The sequence below is a fragment of the Elephantulus edwardii genome, unplaced genomic scaffold, assembly GCF_000299155.1.
Source record: "Elephantulus edwardii isolate Elephantulus edwardi_28Jun2011 unplaced genomic scaffold, EleEdw1.0 scaffold00044, whole genome shotgun sequence".
NCBI classification, from domain to species: Eukaryota; Metazoa; Chordata; class Mammalia; order Macroscelidea; family Macroscelididae; genus Elephantulus; species Elephantulus edwardii.
The window spans coordinates 13,357,580-13,375,816 of NW_006399794.1; the positions used below are offsets into that span (position 1 = coordinate 13,357,580).

Consider the following 18,237-nt stretch of genomic DNA (forward strand, 5'->3'; position numbering starts at 1 on the left):
GACAACAGACTTCAACACTACTCATTCTGTGCCATACAGTTAGTGATTGAGGGGAAGGCTTTTAACTATCTCAAAGGCAACAATGGAGCCAGAGGTCTGGGTCCCATCTGTCAGATCTGCTCTCTGGGTGTGGGGCAGGGGCTGGGCACCTTACCTGGGCAGTGAGTTTCTGCCTCTCCTCCTGGAATCGCTGCCTCTCCTCCAGGACCTTGACCTTGGCTCCCTCGTACTTGGCAGCCATCACCTCCAGCTCCCGGGCAGTGTTCTGTGCTTCCTGCCTCACCTCTGTCAGGCGGGCCTCTGCATCGGCTCGCACAGCTGCCAGCTCCTGGATGTACTTCTCTCGTGCCTGATCCAGCTCCACTTCCAGGAACTGCCGGCCAAGATTGGCCCGCTCCCCCAGGCCCCGGTTCTCCTCGGCCAGCAGGCCGTGGGCCTTCTTCAGCATGCTCAGCTGCTCGGCATAGCTGGCCTTCTCCGCCCGCAGCTGCTGGGTTGCTCGCTCTTGCTCTGCCACCTTCTGCCGCAGGGGTCCCAGCTCCCCGAGATCCCGCTGGGCCCGCATCAGCTCGGCCCGCAGCCCACCAGCTGCCTGCTTACTCTGCTCCAGCTCCTCTCGGTGGCGCTTTTCAGCAGCAGCCTGCTCGGCCTGGAGCTGCTGGCACAGGTGTTTGACTGGCAGCAGCTCGTTCACTGCGGCCTGCGTGCTGGTGTGCTCAAGCTGCAGCGCAGAGAGGGCCTGCTCCTTCTGGAAGAACTTCTCCTGCCATGTCTTCAGCTCCTGACCCAGCTCCTCCGCACGCTCTGCCTGCGATGCCAGCTCCTGCCGCAGGCTTTCTGAAGCCACACGCTGCTTCTCCGCCTCATCCCGGAGGCTCTGCACCTCCTCACGCAGGGCGGTGCTGCGCTCAGCTGCACGGGCGCTGCTGCTGGCTGTCTCTGCCTGAAGCATCCGCAGCCGCTCCTCCAGCTTCTGGCTCTTCTCCGACTCGGCTATCACCAGACGCTTCAACTCCTTGCTCTCACCCTCCTTTTCCAGGACCTGGCGATTCAAGATGGACACCTCCTCCTCCAAACTGCTGATGAGGCTGTTTTTTCTTTCAGACTCCTGCTGGCCCCGGGCCACCTGGGCCTTCCACTCTTCCTCAGCCTTGCTGTGGTCTTGGGCCTTGGAACGGTGGGTGGCAAGTTCCCTTTGGGCCAAAGCTAAGGCATCCTGACTGCGCCCCAGCTCCTGGGCTTTCTCCTCTAACTGGCCCTTCAGTGTGTCCAGAGCACTGTCCTGCTCTTTGCGAGAGGCCTGCTCGGCCTCCAGGCTCTGTTCCAGACGTGAGGCCGCCTCCTTATGCTGCTGGCACTGCTGCTCCAGACTGGACACTTCTGTACGCAGAGCCTCCAGCTCTGCCCCTGAGGGTTCTGTCTTTCCAGAAACATCTTCTCCGCTGGCTGTTTTGACAGACTCTTGGTACTCCTCCTCCTTCTTGGCCAGGTGTTCCTTCAGCTGTTTGAAGTCTTGTTGAAGCTCCCCCAGCTCTGTTTTCAAGGCCGCCTCCTGACTACGTAACTTGGCCAGTTCTTGATCCTTCCCTTCCTTCTCTTTCACGGCCTGCGCCAGAGCCTCCTGCACGGCTGCAAACTCCACACGCTGTTCATTGAGGGCATTCTGCAGCTGCATCTCCAGCTCGGCCTTGGCCGCCTTCTCGGAGGCCAGGTCGGCCTGGGCCTGGCTCCGCTCTTGGGTCAGCCGTGCCACTTCCTCCTCCTGCTTCCCAAGCTCCTCCTGCTGCCGGCCCTGGCTCTCCATCATCACCGCCTGCAGCCTTTCTAGCTCACTAACCATCCGCTCTGCCTCCTGCTCCATGGCCTGCAGCGTGGCCTGGGGGCTGCACACCTGCTGTTCTTCCACACACTCAGCCTTGGGGTGCTCAAGGGAGCCTACTTCCGGCTGCTCTCCCGACTTGCAGACCAGCGCTTCCAGACGGGCCACTTTCTTCCTGGTGGCAGCCATTTTCTCCTGAAGCGTGGAGAGGTCGTCAGCAAGCTTCTGGGCCCCGACCTCCTTCTCCTGGACCTGTTGGTGGGCTGCAGCCAGGCTGGCACGGAGCTGAGTGAGCTCATTCTGCTGCCGGCTTATCTGGAGCTCACTGTGGGCCTCTATCTCCGACACCTTCTCCTTTGCCTCCTGCAGCTCCTGGCGAGCCTTCTCACACTCATCCTTCAAGGCTACCAGCTGTTCCTGCAGCGTGGCACCACGCTGTGCCTCCTCTCGCTGGCTCTCCTCACAGCGCTCACGCCAGGTTGCTACCTCCTTGGCCAGCTGCTCATTCTCACTCTGGCCCCTGCGCTGGGAGGTGATGGCCTCAGACAGCTCTCGCCGCAGGGCTTCTGTTTCTGCCTGGTGGGCTTCTTCAAGCTTCTGTAATTGGGTCTCCAGTCCTTTGCGCCCACACTTCTCTTCTTCCAGCTGTTTCTGCTCCTGCTTCTGCTGTTCTGCCAGGCTTCGGGTCTGTGCCTCCAGCTCAGCAATACAACGCAGTTGCTCCTCCTGGGCATCAGCAGCCCGGCGTTTCTCCTCCTCTAGGCTGCCTCTGGTGGCCTTCAAGGACTCCTCCAGGGCCTGGAGCTTCTCCTGGAGTTGGTCATTCTCCTGGGCTATGCCCTCTCTCTCAGTGGCTTTTTGCTGTTCAGATCTCAGCTGGGTCTCCAGCTCTGTGAGCCGGGCCTGGGCTTCCTGCTCTTCCCGGTGCGCTGCCTCAACGCGGGCATGCAGTTCCTCAACCTTTCTGCTCAGATCTGCCTTTTCCTGCTGGGCTTGTGTCACCGAGGCCTGGGCACTGTCCCGGGCTTCATTTGCAGCCTGAAGCTGTTGTTGTAGCCTCTCTAGTTTGGCAGCCTTCTCCTTCTGCAGTGCCTCCAGCTGCTGGAGAGCAGTGTCCCTCTCTCTTAAGGAAGCCTCTCGCTCCTTGGCAACAGTGGCCAGTTGTTGGGCGTGATCCTTCCTATTTGCCATCTGCTCTTGGACTACTTCCTCCAACTGCTGTTCCTTCTGCTTTAGACTGCTGCTCAACTGCTCCACCTGGTGGCGGAGGTCCTGGGAGGCCTGTTCGTGCTGTTGGAGTATCTGGGTTAGCTGGGCCCGCTCCTTTTCTGCCTGCTGCTTCAGGCCAGTCAGTTCTTGGTCCTGCTGCTGGAGGGTAGCATTGAGTGTACTGATCTCAGAAGTCAGACTGGCCACCTGAGCAGTCAGCTGGGCATTCTGAGTCTTTGAGGCCTTCTCCTGGTCTTCCTTAGCCTGGTTGAGATTGGAGATAGAGCTCTGCAGGCCAGCTATCAGGCCAGCCAGCTGCTGCTTTTCTTCTTCAAAGCGGCCCCGCTCTGCAAGCAGCTGCGCTTCTTGCTGGCTCTGCTCAGTCTCCAGTTCCTGCACCTTGGCTTGGAGCTGGGCACAGTTTGTGGCAAGAGTGGCTGCCTCTTGTTTCAGGGCTTCCAGCTGGTAAGACAAAGAGACAAATAAGATGAGCAGGAATCCTTACCACTGTGCTGAGCCTGAGGCCACCCACCCCCAGCATTCTTACCTGCAAGACATCACCCAGCACCTCGCCCTTTTCCTGTGGTGGGTTCTCCTGGAGCTGGGTGGAGTGTTCTTCCAGTTGGGAAAGTTTTCCTTGAAGGATTTCATTCTTCTCTTCAAGGTATTTCTGGGAGTAAACAAGACACTCATGTGAACTCATGTGAACAGAGAAGGGGAGTCGACACAGGATGACCACACAGCTCTCATGGGCAGGTGACTATCTGCTTGTGATCAAAACCTCTTTTTGCCTCAGCCTATAAAAGAATTCAAAACCACAGACCTGGGATACGGGGGATCTGACTCTCTAACCCTACTCCAGAGCTGAATTAAGTTATAACATGAACTACTACTTCAAGGGTACAGATTTTACTTCCAACGTTCCTTACACTATAGCCCTCCCAATGTGCTCTGCCCGGGGGCCTAGAGGTAAGACGCTGCGCTGCGATCTCAGATGCACACATTTCTAATCCACCAGCTGCCCTTCAGGAGAAGGATGGGCATCTTCTTGTGTACTTTACTCCCTCAGGAAACCGGCTGGAGGGTCAGCTATGGGTTGGCTTCAACTTAACGGCACACAACAACAACATAGTCCTCCTCTGATAAATACTGGCTCCTGGATTATCCAACAATCAAAAATATTCCCTGATTCTCTAGGCATCGATGCCAAGAGCAGCACCCCACACCCACTTCCCACCACTGTTCCAGACACATACTCCAGAGGCCAGGCCCTGTGCTGGGGCACCTCTGCTTTCTAATCCAAATTACAAATCCGAGAAGTAGCTATTTACTATTCCCTTTCACAGAACAAGGCAGTAAAGCTCAGATGTTAAGGGCCTTTGCCCAAGTGCTACATTGTTAATAAGCAGCAGAGTTGGGTCTAAAGAGTAACATCTGTAATAGCTAATTCACTGAATGCTTCTTTTTAGGCCACACAATATGTTAAGTTTTATATGAATTATCTCACAATAATTGAGAATGCAGCTACCCTTCAAACCTGGAACTGAACCCACTCCCGGAGATCACTTTTCAGCCAAACAATAGACAGGCCTATAAAGTAAACAATGACACTTATGAGGACAGTACTCCAGTAATCAGCCACCTGACACCAAAGGGCAGCACGTGTCCCTCCTCCCCAAAAAGAAGGCAGGATGGGACAGAGAAGGTGGGAGATGGAGAGAAGGACCAGAGAGGACCTGGGAAGATGCTGGCACACTGAGAACACTGTAATTTATGTCATAAAGTATAAGTTGCTATAAAATGTCACCCAAACCACACATTAATGTATTTTTTAAAAAAAGAGAGAGAGTAGATAAAGCAGTTACTCTTAGTATGACTTCCATTTAGGGGAAAATGATGTCTACAGAGACTGAGTAAATTGTCTAAGATCTACAGCTTGTAAATAACAAAATAAAATCCAAACTTGGGTGTTCCGGACATAAGCCCACACACTTTGCTTTACAGTACACCACTAAACCTTGAGAAGTTCACTTAGTTACCAAAGACACAAGAGAGTGAATTTCGCTTTGAACTTATGGCCACGAACGCGGCCATGACTCCCTCGAAGCCCAGTGTTACCTTGTCTTGCAGTGCTGTGCTGAGCTCCTTCTCAAAATGGGCCTGCTTCTCTCCCCACTCGCGGGTGGCCTTGCCATGCTCCTCAGTCAGCTCGTTGAGGGCGCCCTGTAGTTGCTGTAAGTGACTGGCAAACTCCCGCAGCTGAGACAGACAGATGAGAATTCCCATTATACAGGGTCAAACTGGCACCATTACTGTCGATCTGCTTCCTGGTCTCCAGGAGCTGACAGCCTCCAACTAGCCTTTCAACCCTCCTTAAGCCAATCACAACCAATCACATCTTTAAGGGTAATAGTCCAGTATCCTACCCAAGGCACTTGATGTTTGTTACTGTTAGGTGCTGTCAAGTCAGATCCAACTCGGAGCAACCCTATGTACAACAGAATGAAACACTGCCAGGTTCTGAGCACTTAACAGACACATTTACAGGACAAAGAAAGCGGTAAAATATGCAGGGTCTCAGGAGAGATCCTCTTATTGGTTTTCTCCTGGGAAGCCTTTCAGATCCACTCAGCCCTGAGGGGGGCTTCCCTGTTGGAGACTAGGCCCTCTACCACTCACCTTAAAGGAAAGATCCCCATTTTCTTCAGAAAGCTGGCTGATCTTGCGATCCATCTGGCTCTTTTCTGTCTTCAGGTCTTGGCACTGCTTCAGTGTGTCATGCAGCCGCATAGTGAGGCTTATGGGGGAGGGAAGCAGTGAGAAGAGCGTGGCCCACTGCCAGGTGCAAGCAGGGGCTGGGAGCTGAAGGCAGGAGGAAGGCTCTACCTCTCATTCTTGCCACGTAGCTCTTCCAGCTCCCTGGGCTCTGGTGGGCTGGCTGCCTGCTTCTCATTGAGCAGAGCCAAGCGGTCAATGCGTTGCTGCATCAGCGCTAGCTGTGTGTCTGCCAGGGTTGGCGGAAAGGGGATAAGAATGAGCATAGAGCTAAGCGGGTGAAGGGGAGGAGGAATAAGGCATATAATCTAAGGGGCAAGGACAGAGTGTACCTACCAGTAGGTCTGACTGCCCAGGACAACATGATAGGCAAATCCAGAAAGCCAGGTACCAGGCACCTACCTTTCTCGGTGAGCAGCTTGCGGTTCTCGGCCAGCTCCAGCTCCAGCTCGTCCCTATTGTTTCTCTCATCTGCAAGCTGCTTCTTCAGCCGTCTCACTTGGAATTGTGGGGTATGCAGGATGTCGCCCATGGGGGAGGCGGGAGATCCTACAAGGAAGCTGAGGAAAGAGGTGACCCAGAAGTCATGGTCAGAGCTTGAAACTTGAGGGCTGAAGCAACAGGCAAGAACCAGGAATGGTGGGAGGAGTGGGGTCTGTGGCCACACACTGGCTGGGCTCTTTGCAACACTGTGTCAGGACTTGTGGCATGACCTTGAGGAACTGTTTTTCCCTTTTCTAAGCCTTAAATTTTCTGTGGGAGGAAAAAAAAATTTCTCCTTATCTCTGCAGGACTGCTCTGAGGAGAGGGACTTCAATGCTGTCCCTAAGGACAAAGTGTATTTCAGAAACAGTAATTGCCTTTGCAGACAGCCTTCTATCTCAAACAGATCCCAACCAATTCCTCCATTTACTAAAGGTGAAATGAGGAACTGTCAGCCTCTAGGCTGTAAGGATATGAAAACTGGACACCAAATTTATTTTAGGAGATGGTCCGCACATACTTGTTCCCACTGGAAGAGGAGGCAACGTTCTGTAGTTCTACAAAGCGAATCTCCTTTTTGGTCTGGTGGCTGGGTGGGGAGGGCTTGTCAGAGACGGTGCTGGAACATGTGGATGGGCCAGGAGCTGGTGGGGAAACACATGGACAAACCACTCACAGAACAATTCCCAAGAGACTGAAGAGATTTGTACCTTTATTCAATTTAAAATCAATGTAATGGAGATGAATCCAAAAACTCCTACATATAAACTCTATAGTGTACAGCCACTGGGCAGAACCTGAAGTCTGGTGCCTGGGTTTATCTAGGAGTGTCCCTAAGCCAAACTGAGTGATGTCCTGTCCACAGATAACCAGTATTGAGTACCATAGAGGAGGTTCCAATGTGGACCAAGCTAACACAGCAGCGGCAATTTGAGAGCCCCAAGACAAGACCACCTTCTGCTCTCCGACAACCTCTCACCTCGAAGTCACAGGCTTCCTTTCTAAATCCTCCCATGCTGAAATCTCTTGCCACCAACATACCCTTTCTCAAAACGGCCCCTGGCTTTAGTTCCCATGACTACTTTCACAGGATCCCCTACCTCTGTAACCACCACTCAAATGGTTTTCCTTATTTTATCTTCTGTCCTCTACCTCCCCTTGAAATGTCAGTGCTTCCCAGAGTTCTGACTGGGCCTCCTTGTCTCTGTCAGTGTCCATGGCTTCAGAGACAGCACTCACACACAATGATTTTCAAAAACCTGGTTCTGGCCCAGAGCAACCTCATGCACTCCAACACTTCCCTCCACCTGCAGGTCTCAGAAGGACCCTGAATTTGAGAAACAAATTCAATGGCTACAGGATAATTTGCTTATACCTATTCCTAACATTCTGGGCCTCCCTCCATGATACCTGGATGACAGGCAGGACTCTAACCTTCTTACTATACTTCTCACCCAGGCACTGAGACACTAGGCACCATTCTGTTCTAGCATTTACATTCCCCATCACACTTAACTGTTAACTTAGGCTTCTGCCTTCTCATCTAGACACAGCCCCATGAGGGGAGGAAACACTTCACAGACAGCCTGTGCACTTAAGGTTCCCAAGCCTAGAGTAGTGTTTCAAAAATTAAACTAAAAAGTGGAGGAGAAGTCAAGGATAACCTAAAAGATGATCAGTCATCAGTACTTGTTAGTGGTGTCGGAACGAGCTCCTCAGGAGAAATCTCCTACCCCCTACGCACTTCCCGAGCATCACACAGCCTGGCGTCAGGAGCAGGAACAACCCCTCCCCGCATGTCGGCTGCTCAGGCTCCTGGATGAAGGGAGCCTCAGGAGCATGTCCTTACTCACCTTTCTGTAAGAAGCTCTCTAGGTCTTCAGTAAGGTTTAGCCCATCCTCAAGGTCCAACACGAATTTGAGAATGACAGCTAACTCAACCTGAGCCACAGAGAGAGATAAGACCATCAGGTCCAGTTCCAGAAGTACCTGATGGACAGCTCCAGCCTGGCATTTCTAGCCCTGGAGCCTACCAGATCCCATTCTTCCTTTCGGATTCTGAAACCACTGCCCCACCAGGAACATTCCCCTGTGGACTCAAAGTCAAACAAGCTCCCAACTGACTTCACTCCTGATTACAAGGAAGATCAACAAGCCAACAGGGGAACATACTTGGGAATTCTGGATTACCCTGATTGTTTCTATGAAAACACTTCAGGGGCTCATGCAAAGCTTATTAAACTGTACAATCTTTTACTGCCTAAGTTCCAAAGCTACTATGCTGGTCTGATCTTCCTGGCCAACTCTGTTGTCCCTTATTTCTTTAATATTTTTGTCAGTGTACACAGATGGCACAACATTTCTACCATATTGACAGACCACAGCTCTCTGGACACAGCCCAGATCAATCACCTGGGTTATTACCCTGGACCCAGCCAGTTTCTGCTCTGGAAATAAAGGACAGTTGTTGACAAAGGAAGCAAAGCCAACAATAGCCCACCTGGCAGATGGCTTCCAGAAACCATGTTAATATTATCTGTAATGAAGCTGGTATTCCAATTCCTTGGTATTTAAAAACCACAGGATGGCAATTAATTTGAGCTGGATTGTCACTTTTTTACTAATTTCTCCTACTAGAGGGAAGGACAGAATAGACTATATATACAAATGAGTGTATATATATTCACATGTGCCACCCCCCCAGAAAAAGGAACAATTTTTATATATCGTGTAAACATAATAGTGAGTAAATATGCCATATTAAAAGGACTTGGACATATAGCCTTTAAGAATTTAGCAAAAATCTCTGGGAATGAGATTATTGGCAACTGCTATTTCCTTCTTTGGACTTTGTAATGTTTTCCAGATTTTCCATAATGAATGTTATTACTCTAATCATAATTTTAAAATGAAACAATATGAGCTTTAAAAAAAAATTCAAATGGGATGCGGTAAGGCATAAGCTAGGCTTGCTAGGTGGGGTGGAGGCACAGGGCTTACCTGAATCTTGTATTCAAATTGGTCCCAGTCCCTGAGGCTTTTGGAGCTCATGGTGAAATGGTACAGGAGCAGCATAATTATCTAGAAGCCAAACAGGAGGCAATCACTGAGCCGGCTGTGCCTATAGTGATCCTCCTCTGAGCTGTTCAGTGGGCTTTGAAGGAGACTCTTCCAGTGACTCTTACAACAAAGCAGCCTGAGGCCACCGCCCTTAACAGTACCAGAAACTCTTTACTGAGGACCTGACACCCAAGGCACACAAAGCCAAGTGCTAGGGTTCCTGCATGGTTCCATTCCTGAAATTATGGAACCCTGGTTATAAACTCAAGGCATCCTCTATAAACTATCACCTGGAAACAGCAGAGAATGAAGCTGACTGAACTTCAAAGGTGGGGGGAATTCCAAGTCAATGTGCAGCCTGATTCCCACCAGATACCTCTTAAGATGCATGATAATGTCTAGTAAACTAATGTCCTAAGTCTCCTAGAATTCTCTAAGGTCTTCCTCCAAGAGTCCAAGAAATCAAGCACACAAAATCTCCCTCCTGGTTAAGAGACTTCCCTACAGGTCCCTTAGGACCATCCTTCCACGCCATCAATCTAATACCCCAAAGATACCTTGGCCATTTCCAACTCTGACTCTTCCATCAATTTCTGCACAGATACCAGGCATTCTGAAGAAGAGGGACGTTTTCGATTTTCTGTAATGACAGTAATACAAAGAGACTGAGCATCTGCAAGACAAATTCAGAAACTTGCCTGAGAGTCGAGGACCAGTGCTGCCCCGCACACAGTTATGAGATGTGGGCCTCCATAGTCCCGTGTCCCATCTTTCTCAACATAATTCTCCATCTGAAGTCTACCTTAGACAATCTAACGGCTAGAAGGATAGTTCAGAGACAAAGCAGGCTGGGCACTCACAGCAACTTCGGGTTACAGTACTGTGCTCATTAACTCCAACTTAGCACAACAGAGAAGGAACCTAGAGATTCCAGGTCAACCTAGAATCTTGTCCCAAAGAAGATCTGCAGTGGAGTCAGACCAGGAAACTTGGGAGACACCTGGCCCTTGGGCTATCTTAGGATATGGGCCCAATTACTAATACTATATGTAATTATATTACCGCCTTTCCTAGAAATCTCTTGAGGTAGAAATGGTAGATAAAAAGATCTGAACCCTGCTTTAAAAAAAAAAAAAAAGAGAAATGGTAGATAAGCTTACCATGTTAAAAGTGAGGAATCTGAAGCTCAAGGCTGCTTCTAGTGTTGTCGTAGAAGCTTTATACGTGTTCTCAACAAAGCTAAGAGTAATTGTGATCTTCAGTAATGGCCAAGAACTGAATCTAAATCTATCTTTGCTTCTGCATCTGTTGTCCAAGCAACTGAGGTAAAGTTATATTGAAAACTGTTCTTATGAGGGAAAAAAATATCCTTCCATTTCTTCTTCCTCAGAGAGGACGGAAATAGGAATCTAAGGAGATAAGTTTTGAAGCAAATTCTCTGGCTCTAGCTAGACCTCTGGGATTGACTACTTTGGCTCTGAAGGGACTCCTCATGCTTGGCTGGTGTAGGTATTACCTGACCTAGCAGTTACTGCAGCTCTATGCTGAAGACAAAGGAAACGTAGACCTTTTCTCAAGACACCTGTGAATGATGCTGCTGGACTCCGAGTCCCAGGAGCTGAGGAAGTACCCCGTGCCAACTAGGGAAGAAAGGTGCTTACTCTGCAGAAAAGTGCACACAAAGTCCAATCTCTCTGCTACAGACTTCTTTATGACATGCTGCCCTTCTTCAGTGCCACGGCTAGAAAGAGAGAAAATGTTAAAATCAGATCACTAAGCAATCTGCCCTTCCTTGCTGCTGCATTCCATATTACCACCGCCTTCCTTCAGGACTAGCTCTGGGATACAGAGAAGAAGCCAAGACACTGTTTATTCAGATGCAATTGTGTGGTGGGTGACATGTGGAGATTTGAGGCATGAGATTTTTCTAGAAAAAAATAGCACTCTGTCACCCTACTTATGAGAAATCTTTGTGGGAAGGGCACCGAGAGAAGAAAGAGGCAGCACAAATTAATGGGAAGCCAAGTCAGACAATCTCTAACAGTTCAACTGCAAAAGGTCAGAAAATCTAGAAAAATATAGGAAATATGACAAGGGAAAAATGGAAAGAGAGAAGGCTTTGAAGTAACAGAGCAAAGCCCAACACACACTAAGTTGAAGGTTATGTTAGCTAAAGTCTTGGTCAGCAGCTACTGTACGACAAAGTGCAAAGTGAGGAAAAGGAGAGAACCTACAGGGGGAGCTCTCACACAGCCTGGGACTTAACACCTGGACCCTCCCACAGTTTCATTTTCAGAGGTGAGTTATTTTTACTTCAAATAGAAAGCCACCAAGACCTGACTTTCTGTTTAGTCTATGGTTGGAAATACTGATTAAAAGGGGCTAGTCCTCAGAATCTGAATTTCTAGGTTCCTTCCAACTCTTGGGAGTACAAGGCAGGCTCTAGACTATCCTGTGGCTAAAGACAACCTGCCCAGCACAAGCAGCATTCAATCTAAGTGAGTACCTCCCCATCTCCCACACAATTAGAAAGCTGCTTCCAAGCCGAACTCCCCACAAGCAGCTTTTTGCATGGCTGATCTACAAAGCATCCACGAAATATTTTTCAAGGATTTCCAAATGATCCACATTCCCTATTCACCCACAACCTAGAACAACCCCATCCTTCCTTCCCTCAGTTTACAGCAGAATTTAAGTGTGACATTGTTATATGCTGTTGAGTCAGAACTGACTTAGAGCTGATCCTCTGATGAGTTTTCAGAGGCTGTAAATTGCACAGGGGAAGATTGCCCATCTTTCTCCTGTATAGCTGGTGGAGTCAAATAATTTGCCTTCAGGTTGACAGTGAAACTCTTTATAACTAGGCCACCAGTGCTCCCTTCAGGTACTGCAGAATTAATCTTAGTCCATTAATCAAAGGAGTCCAAGGAGCCTTGGTGGTATAGCCCATCATGTATTAGGCTGCTAACCAAAAGCTAAGTGGTTCTAATCCCCTAATGGCTTCATGAGAGAAAACTAAGCAATCTCCTCCTCTAAGAATTTACTATCTTAAAAACCCAATGGAGGATCACCATGAGTTGAAATTAACTTAAGAGCAGTGGATGTGGATTTTTTTTTTAATTAGTTTGTTTGAGACCATTAAATACAGATGTAGAGAGGAGAGGATTCTCACCTTAAATGTTTAAGAAAAGCACAGTTAAAAACCCAATCAAGCATTTTCTAAAGAACAAGATAAAATACTTCTTAAACCTATTTGTACGTTGTGTTGTGTACCATTAAGTCAGAACTGAGGCATAGGTGATCCTCCAGCATGTTTTCAGATCATTCAGGAGGCTGGACTTTATGAGGAGGAACGTGGCATCAGGATTGGAGGAAGACTGATCAACAACCTGCGTTAGAAAGATGATAAAACCCTGCTTGCTGAAACTGAAGAAGACCTGAAGCGCTTACTGCAGAAGGTCAAGGACTATAGTCTTCAATATGGATTGAAGCTTAACATCAAGACAACAAAAATTCTCACCACAGGGCCAACTGGCAGCACCATGATAGATGGAGAGAAGATTGAGGTTGCTAACAATTTTAGCTTGCTTGACTCCACAATCAACACTCTTGGCATTGTTATTCTTGACTGTCATTGAGTTGAGCACACTCACAGTGACCTTATGAACAAAAAGCCTGAAGCCATTCTATAACTATCAACATTTAGCAAAGTTCATAGTCTTGGCACTAGCAGTCAGGAAATCAAAAGACAAATTGCACGGGGGGAGCGTGCTGACAGAGACCTCTCCAAAGTGCTAAATAGCAATGCTGTCCGTCTAGAGATGACGGTGTGCCCAATTCAGGCCATGGTCTTTGAAATTACTTGCTATGCATAAGAAAGCTGGAAAATGACAAAGGATGACAGAAGAAGAATCGATGCCTTTTGAGTTGTGGTGCTGAAGAAGAGTCTTGAACATATCATGGACGGCCAAGAAAATAAGTTGGTTTATCTTTGGAAAGGGTGAAACCAAGTTTCTCCTTAGAGGCTAGAATTTTAAAGCTCTGTCTCACATACTTTGGGCACATGGCCAGGAGGAACGGGTCCTTGGAGAAGGACATCATGCTTGGAAGGGTGGAGGAACAGAGAAGGGGAGGAAGACCTTGCATAAGATGGGCTGACACAGTAACTGGGGTGATGGAGTGTGTCAGAGTCAGTGGGACTGGCTCAGGATAGGTCAGAGTTAGAGCTACTGTACATATGGTTGCTATGAGTCACAGGTGACTCAATGGCACGTAATAACAACAACAACACACCTATTTGATCACAAAACCTCTTTTTCCACCAAGTGTCTGGTGTAAGTAATGCTCCATGAGACATGCTTGTCTGAAAGAAATCCAGTCTATCCTTCAAGACTATATTTAAGTCTCATCTTTGATAATCATCCATAACTAGTGCTGCTACCTTTACCATCTCTCTAGGGAACTGCTATGAATTCACAGATAAAACTTAATCATTTATAATTGATCACTTTGTACTTGGCAGAAAGCTAAGGACATAGTAGGTACGCAGTACATGTGGGCTTTCTGAATGCAGAAAGAAACTTTACTGATGATAGCCCAAATCCATGTCAGTAAGACAAACGCTAACATTAGGTTTTTCTGATTCACTGCCTCCACTGAACTATACCATCTACTGACAAGAAATGGGCTGCCCTTCCACTTCAGTCTACTCAAATAGAAAGGGAAACTTGTCTCACCAGTGAATTTTCCCACAGAGAAGGTCAACAGCCAAGGAGCAAGTCCTACCCAACTCCCGTGGCTTCTGTCTGTCCACACACTCTGCTATCGCCCACTCTCTTTAGGTGGGAACTAAGCATCTGCTTTAAGTCAGCACAAGTAACTGCACTAGAAAGGCAGCAACCAGAACACAATAACCAAGAACCTGTTTTCCATTCCCAAAGGAAGATGGTCAGCACTGTCGTAGATCTGAGATGGAGATCAAGGTTAACTTGGAATTTTAATAGCTATACCTCCAACACACATAGACTTCCTTCCGGGGGACCGAATGGGGGAAAGGGGGTAGAGAGAAGGATGGTGATTAGGAATTGTTGTGTACATCAAGTTAGAACCAACCCACAGCTGACCCTTCAGCAGGTTTTCAGAGGCAGTTTAATTGCACAGGAGGAGGCTGCCCATCTTTCTCCTGCGAAGCAGCTGGTGGACTCAAACCACATGCTTTTGGATTGCAGCGCAGCTTCTTACCACTAGGCCCCAAAGCTCCTTGATAAGGAATTAGTACCAACAAAAGACTGGATGCAAAGATATCCTGCATGGTAACTAGGAGAGAAAATGGTAGTGCCTGAACCAAAAGTCTCTTGGTTGTGGTTAAGCGTTCAACTGGTAACTGGAAAGCTGGCCATTTGAAACCATGCAGAAGCTTCTCAGAAAAAACGCCTGTTTCTATAGGCCCAGGCCTTGCCAATGCTATGGTGCACAGGCTATTCTGTCCACACAGGTTTGACACAAGTCAGGAACAACTCAATTGCAACAAGCTTTGGTACCAAAACAAGAACAGTGATTTCTTTCAGAGTCCCTGTTTCAGATGCACTACAGTAGCATGGTCCTAAGGGCTTTACAAAAATTCTACAATCCCGATTTCAACAGATACTATGGAAACCACCCAATGTGGGGTACCTGGCTTCCTAAACTGCTGATGGAGAATACTAGCTACACCTTCATACATTCATTCAGCAAACATTAAAACTTCATTGGCTTTTCATTTAGAATTGTCACCTTGCAGTAATTCACCAAAATGATGAACACAAAGGGAAAAAGAGAGGCATCGCTACAGGTCCACCTAGTGTTGTGCTTTACTTTACCTCACAGAAAACAGCATTTTAAAAAACTAAAAACACCAACCAAATTGAAAGTTTGTGGCACCCCTGTGCTCAGCACCCTTTTCCCAACTCTTCACTTTGTCCCTATGCCACATTTTGCTAATTATCACAATATTTCACGCTTTTTCATAATGCTATGCAAACTCCACACACTATGTTACAGTATAAACTTGTATACGTATCAGGTAACCAAAACATTCATGTGATTTGCCTACTGAAGTACTTTCTTTATTCTGGTGGTCTGAAAACAAACTGGCCATCTCTCCAAGGTAATATTCCCTAGTGCTTTCTGGAAAACATGAAGTTGTTCATTTGGACACATACATGAGTATTTATAATAAAAACTATATTGTGGACATCAAGGGAATGGGCACTGTTCAAAAAGGAATGTTCCACAAATGTTACCATGGGAAAATTGGGAGAGTCTACAATAGTATCCAGTATAGTGTTGGCAAGACTGTAAACAAGAAAAACTCTTGCCAGGAAAATGAATATACTGAGCACTTTAAATAAGCTAAGAGTGAAGATGCTTTCTGAAATATATGAAGGTAAATAATCAGAAAAAGAAGAAAGTCAAAGATAGCGGTACCTGGGTTCAACTGAATCGTTAGTCTAATCCACCCCCACAGCAATACACTTTGTGAAAACTGATGGGAAGAAGCCTGAACAGCTAGAACTTGTTCTCTCTGAATTTAGGTTATAACAATAGAGAGAAAAAAAAAATACAAGACTTCTGGGGTGTAATCTTTCCAGGTGCTACTTAAGGACCTCTGGTGCCACACTGGTTAAGTGCTTGAGTGCCAACTGAAAGATGAGCAGATCAACCTAAGTACTGGCCTGCAGGAGAAAGATCTGGTACCCTAGTCCTAGAAAGACAACAGCCTAGAAAACACTGTGGAGCAGTTCTACCCTCTCATACAGGGCTGCTATAATTTGAAGTCGGCTCTAACCACAGAAGATTCTTTTCCTCAAATGTTAAGATCTTCCCTTTTTCTCTCCTGACCCCATAGGTTGCAAAAAGAAGGACCGTATGATAGTGATGAGTGAGGGGCAGCTAGCTGTAGGACACTGCAAAGTCAGGAAAGGGAGCAGGTTCTGGAACAGCAAAGCACAAAGACCGGGAGGCTTCTCTGTTCAAGAGTGAGGAAGCACTAGCCTCTTCCATTGTCAAAGGCTCAGCTTAATGTGGTCTCATCGCTAGACTCCAATGGCATGGGACCTCCCCGTCCTGCCCGTGTTTTCTGGACATAATTGTGACCAAAGAAAGGGAATAAATACAGTTCCCACTCCAGTATGAAGCCCCGAGGCTGGAGAAGGGCACGTATATTTACTCACATGCTGTCAATGATCTTCAAGAAGACGCTGCAGTCCTGGAGCTGCAGCACAGTCTCCACAGGGTCCGCCATGCGCAGGCTGTTCACCTGTGAGGCAAAGGGAAGAGTTTGGTCAAGTAATTACTGTACTAGAAATGCCTTCCCCGGATGTGGACAATTTTCAGCATATTATCAATACCCACAGTTTAGGCTACAAGAATGATGAACCAGATGGTGCCAGGATTTCAGTTTCCTAAAAAGTCTGCTCCTGCACCCCATTTGTAAAGATTACATTCTTCAATAGCAGCCCCTTGAAATGCTACCAGCAGAGTCCTTCCTTTGGCTTAAAGTAAGGAAGAGCTTAAATTCTTCTAAGATATTCTAACATTCTCAAAAATTCATCACTGTTTAATCCACTAGTAAATTAGAGGCTATAAATCGCAAGGGAGTATAATACTCATCTTTCTCCCAAGGAGCAGATGGTGGATTCAAACCACTTAACCTTTGTGTTGGCAGCACATAACTCTTTACCTACTAGGCTCCCAAAGATATAATTAGGTTCTGTAAGGAGCTCTGGTGGCCTAGTGGCAAGAAGTTACGCTGTAATCCAGAAGACATGCAGTTCGAGGCCACCAGCTGCTCCATGGGAGAAGGATGGGCAATCTCCTTCCATTCCATGCAATTAACTGCATCCTGCTAAGGATTGGTTCCAACTCGACAGTACACAACAACAACAAGGATGTATTAAGTAATGTGGCTCCTAACCTAAAGTTGGCATCCGGAATCCACCTATCATTCTGTGGGACAAAAATGTACTGGTCTAGTCCTGTAGCAATTATTGTTGTCATTCTGATGTGTCGTCGAATAGCCTCTCATTCGTAGCAACCCTATGTACAACAGCTCTGAAGCCTGCCCTATCCTGAGCCAGTCTGACTCTGATACACCTATCCCCATTACTCCAGTTACTGTCACTCCATCTCATCCAGGGTCTTCCTCTCCTGCACTGTCCCTCCACCCTTCTGAGCACGATGTCCCTTCTCCAAGGATCGGTCCCTCCTAGCCATGTGTATAAAGTATGAGACAGAGCTTCAAAATCCTAACCTCCGAGGAGAAACTTGGTTTCGCTCTCTCCAAGAAAGACCTATTTGTTTTCTTGGTGGTCCATGGTATGTTCAAGACTCTTCTGCATCACAACTCAAAGTTATCTACTCTTCTTCTATCATCTTTAGTCACTGTCAAACTCTTTGACACATAGCAAGTAATTGCAAAAATCATGGCCTGGTTCAGGTGCACCTTAGTTTCTAGACTGACATTATTGAATCTCAGTTCTCTGGAGAGGTCCCTGACAGCAGATTTTCCCAGTGCAATTTGTCTTTTAATTTCCTGACTGCTAGTTCCAAGAGTATTGATTGTGGATCTGATGAGCAAATGGAAATTGTTAACAATCTCAGTCTCTTCTCCATCTACTATAGTGCTGCCAATTAGTCCAGTGGTGAGAAACATTGTCTTCTAGATGTTGAGTTTAAATCCATATTGGAGTTCTTGACTTTCTGCACCAAATGTTTCACTGAGGTCTTCCTCAGTTTCAGCAGCAAGGTTGTGTAATCTGCATAATGCAGATTCTGGATTAGTCTTCCTCCAATCCTGATGCCAAATTCCTCCTCATAAAGCCCAGCCTCCTGAATGATCTTTCCTGCATACA

The 18,237-nt window shown here is 47.5% G+C and overlaps 1 protein-coding gene across 1 annotated transcript in view; it reads right to left on the minus strand.

Annotated features, from left to right (window-relative positions):
- NUMA1 (nuclear mitotic apparatus protein 1) overlaps window positions 1-18,237 on the minus strand; it is a 34,930-nt gene that overhangs the window by 8,337 nt on the left and 8,356 nt on the right. The window contains exons 2-13 of the mRNA XM_006885723.1: window positions 16,558-16,643; window positions 11,008-11,087; window positions 9,904-9,986; window positions 9,287-9,367; window positions 8,140-8,227; window positions 6,807-6,930; window positions 6,206-6,363; window positions 5,915-6,032; window positions 5,708-5,825; window positions 5,147-5,287; window positions 3,576-3,698; window positions 155-3,490 (exon numbers count right to left, since the gene is read on the minus strand). Of these exons, the coding sequence (XP_006885785.1) occupies window positions 155-3,490; window positions 3,576-3,698; window positions 5,147-5,287; window positions 5,708-5,825; window positions 5,915-6,032; window positions 6,206-6,363; window positions 6,807-6,930; window positions 8,140-8,227; window positions 9,287-9,367; window positions 9,904-9,986; window positions 11,008-11,087; window positions 16,558-16,643 (4,536 nt within the window). The remainder of the gene's footprint in view (window positions 1-154; window positions 3,491-3,575; window positions 3,699-5,146; window positions 5,288-5,707; window positions 5,826-5,914; window positions 6,033-6,205; window positions 6,364-6,806; window positions 6,931-8,139; window positions 8,228-9,286; window positions 9,368-9,903; window positions 9,987-11,007; window positions 11,088-16,557; window positions 16,644-18,237) is intronic.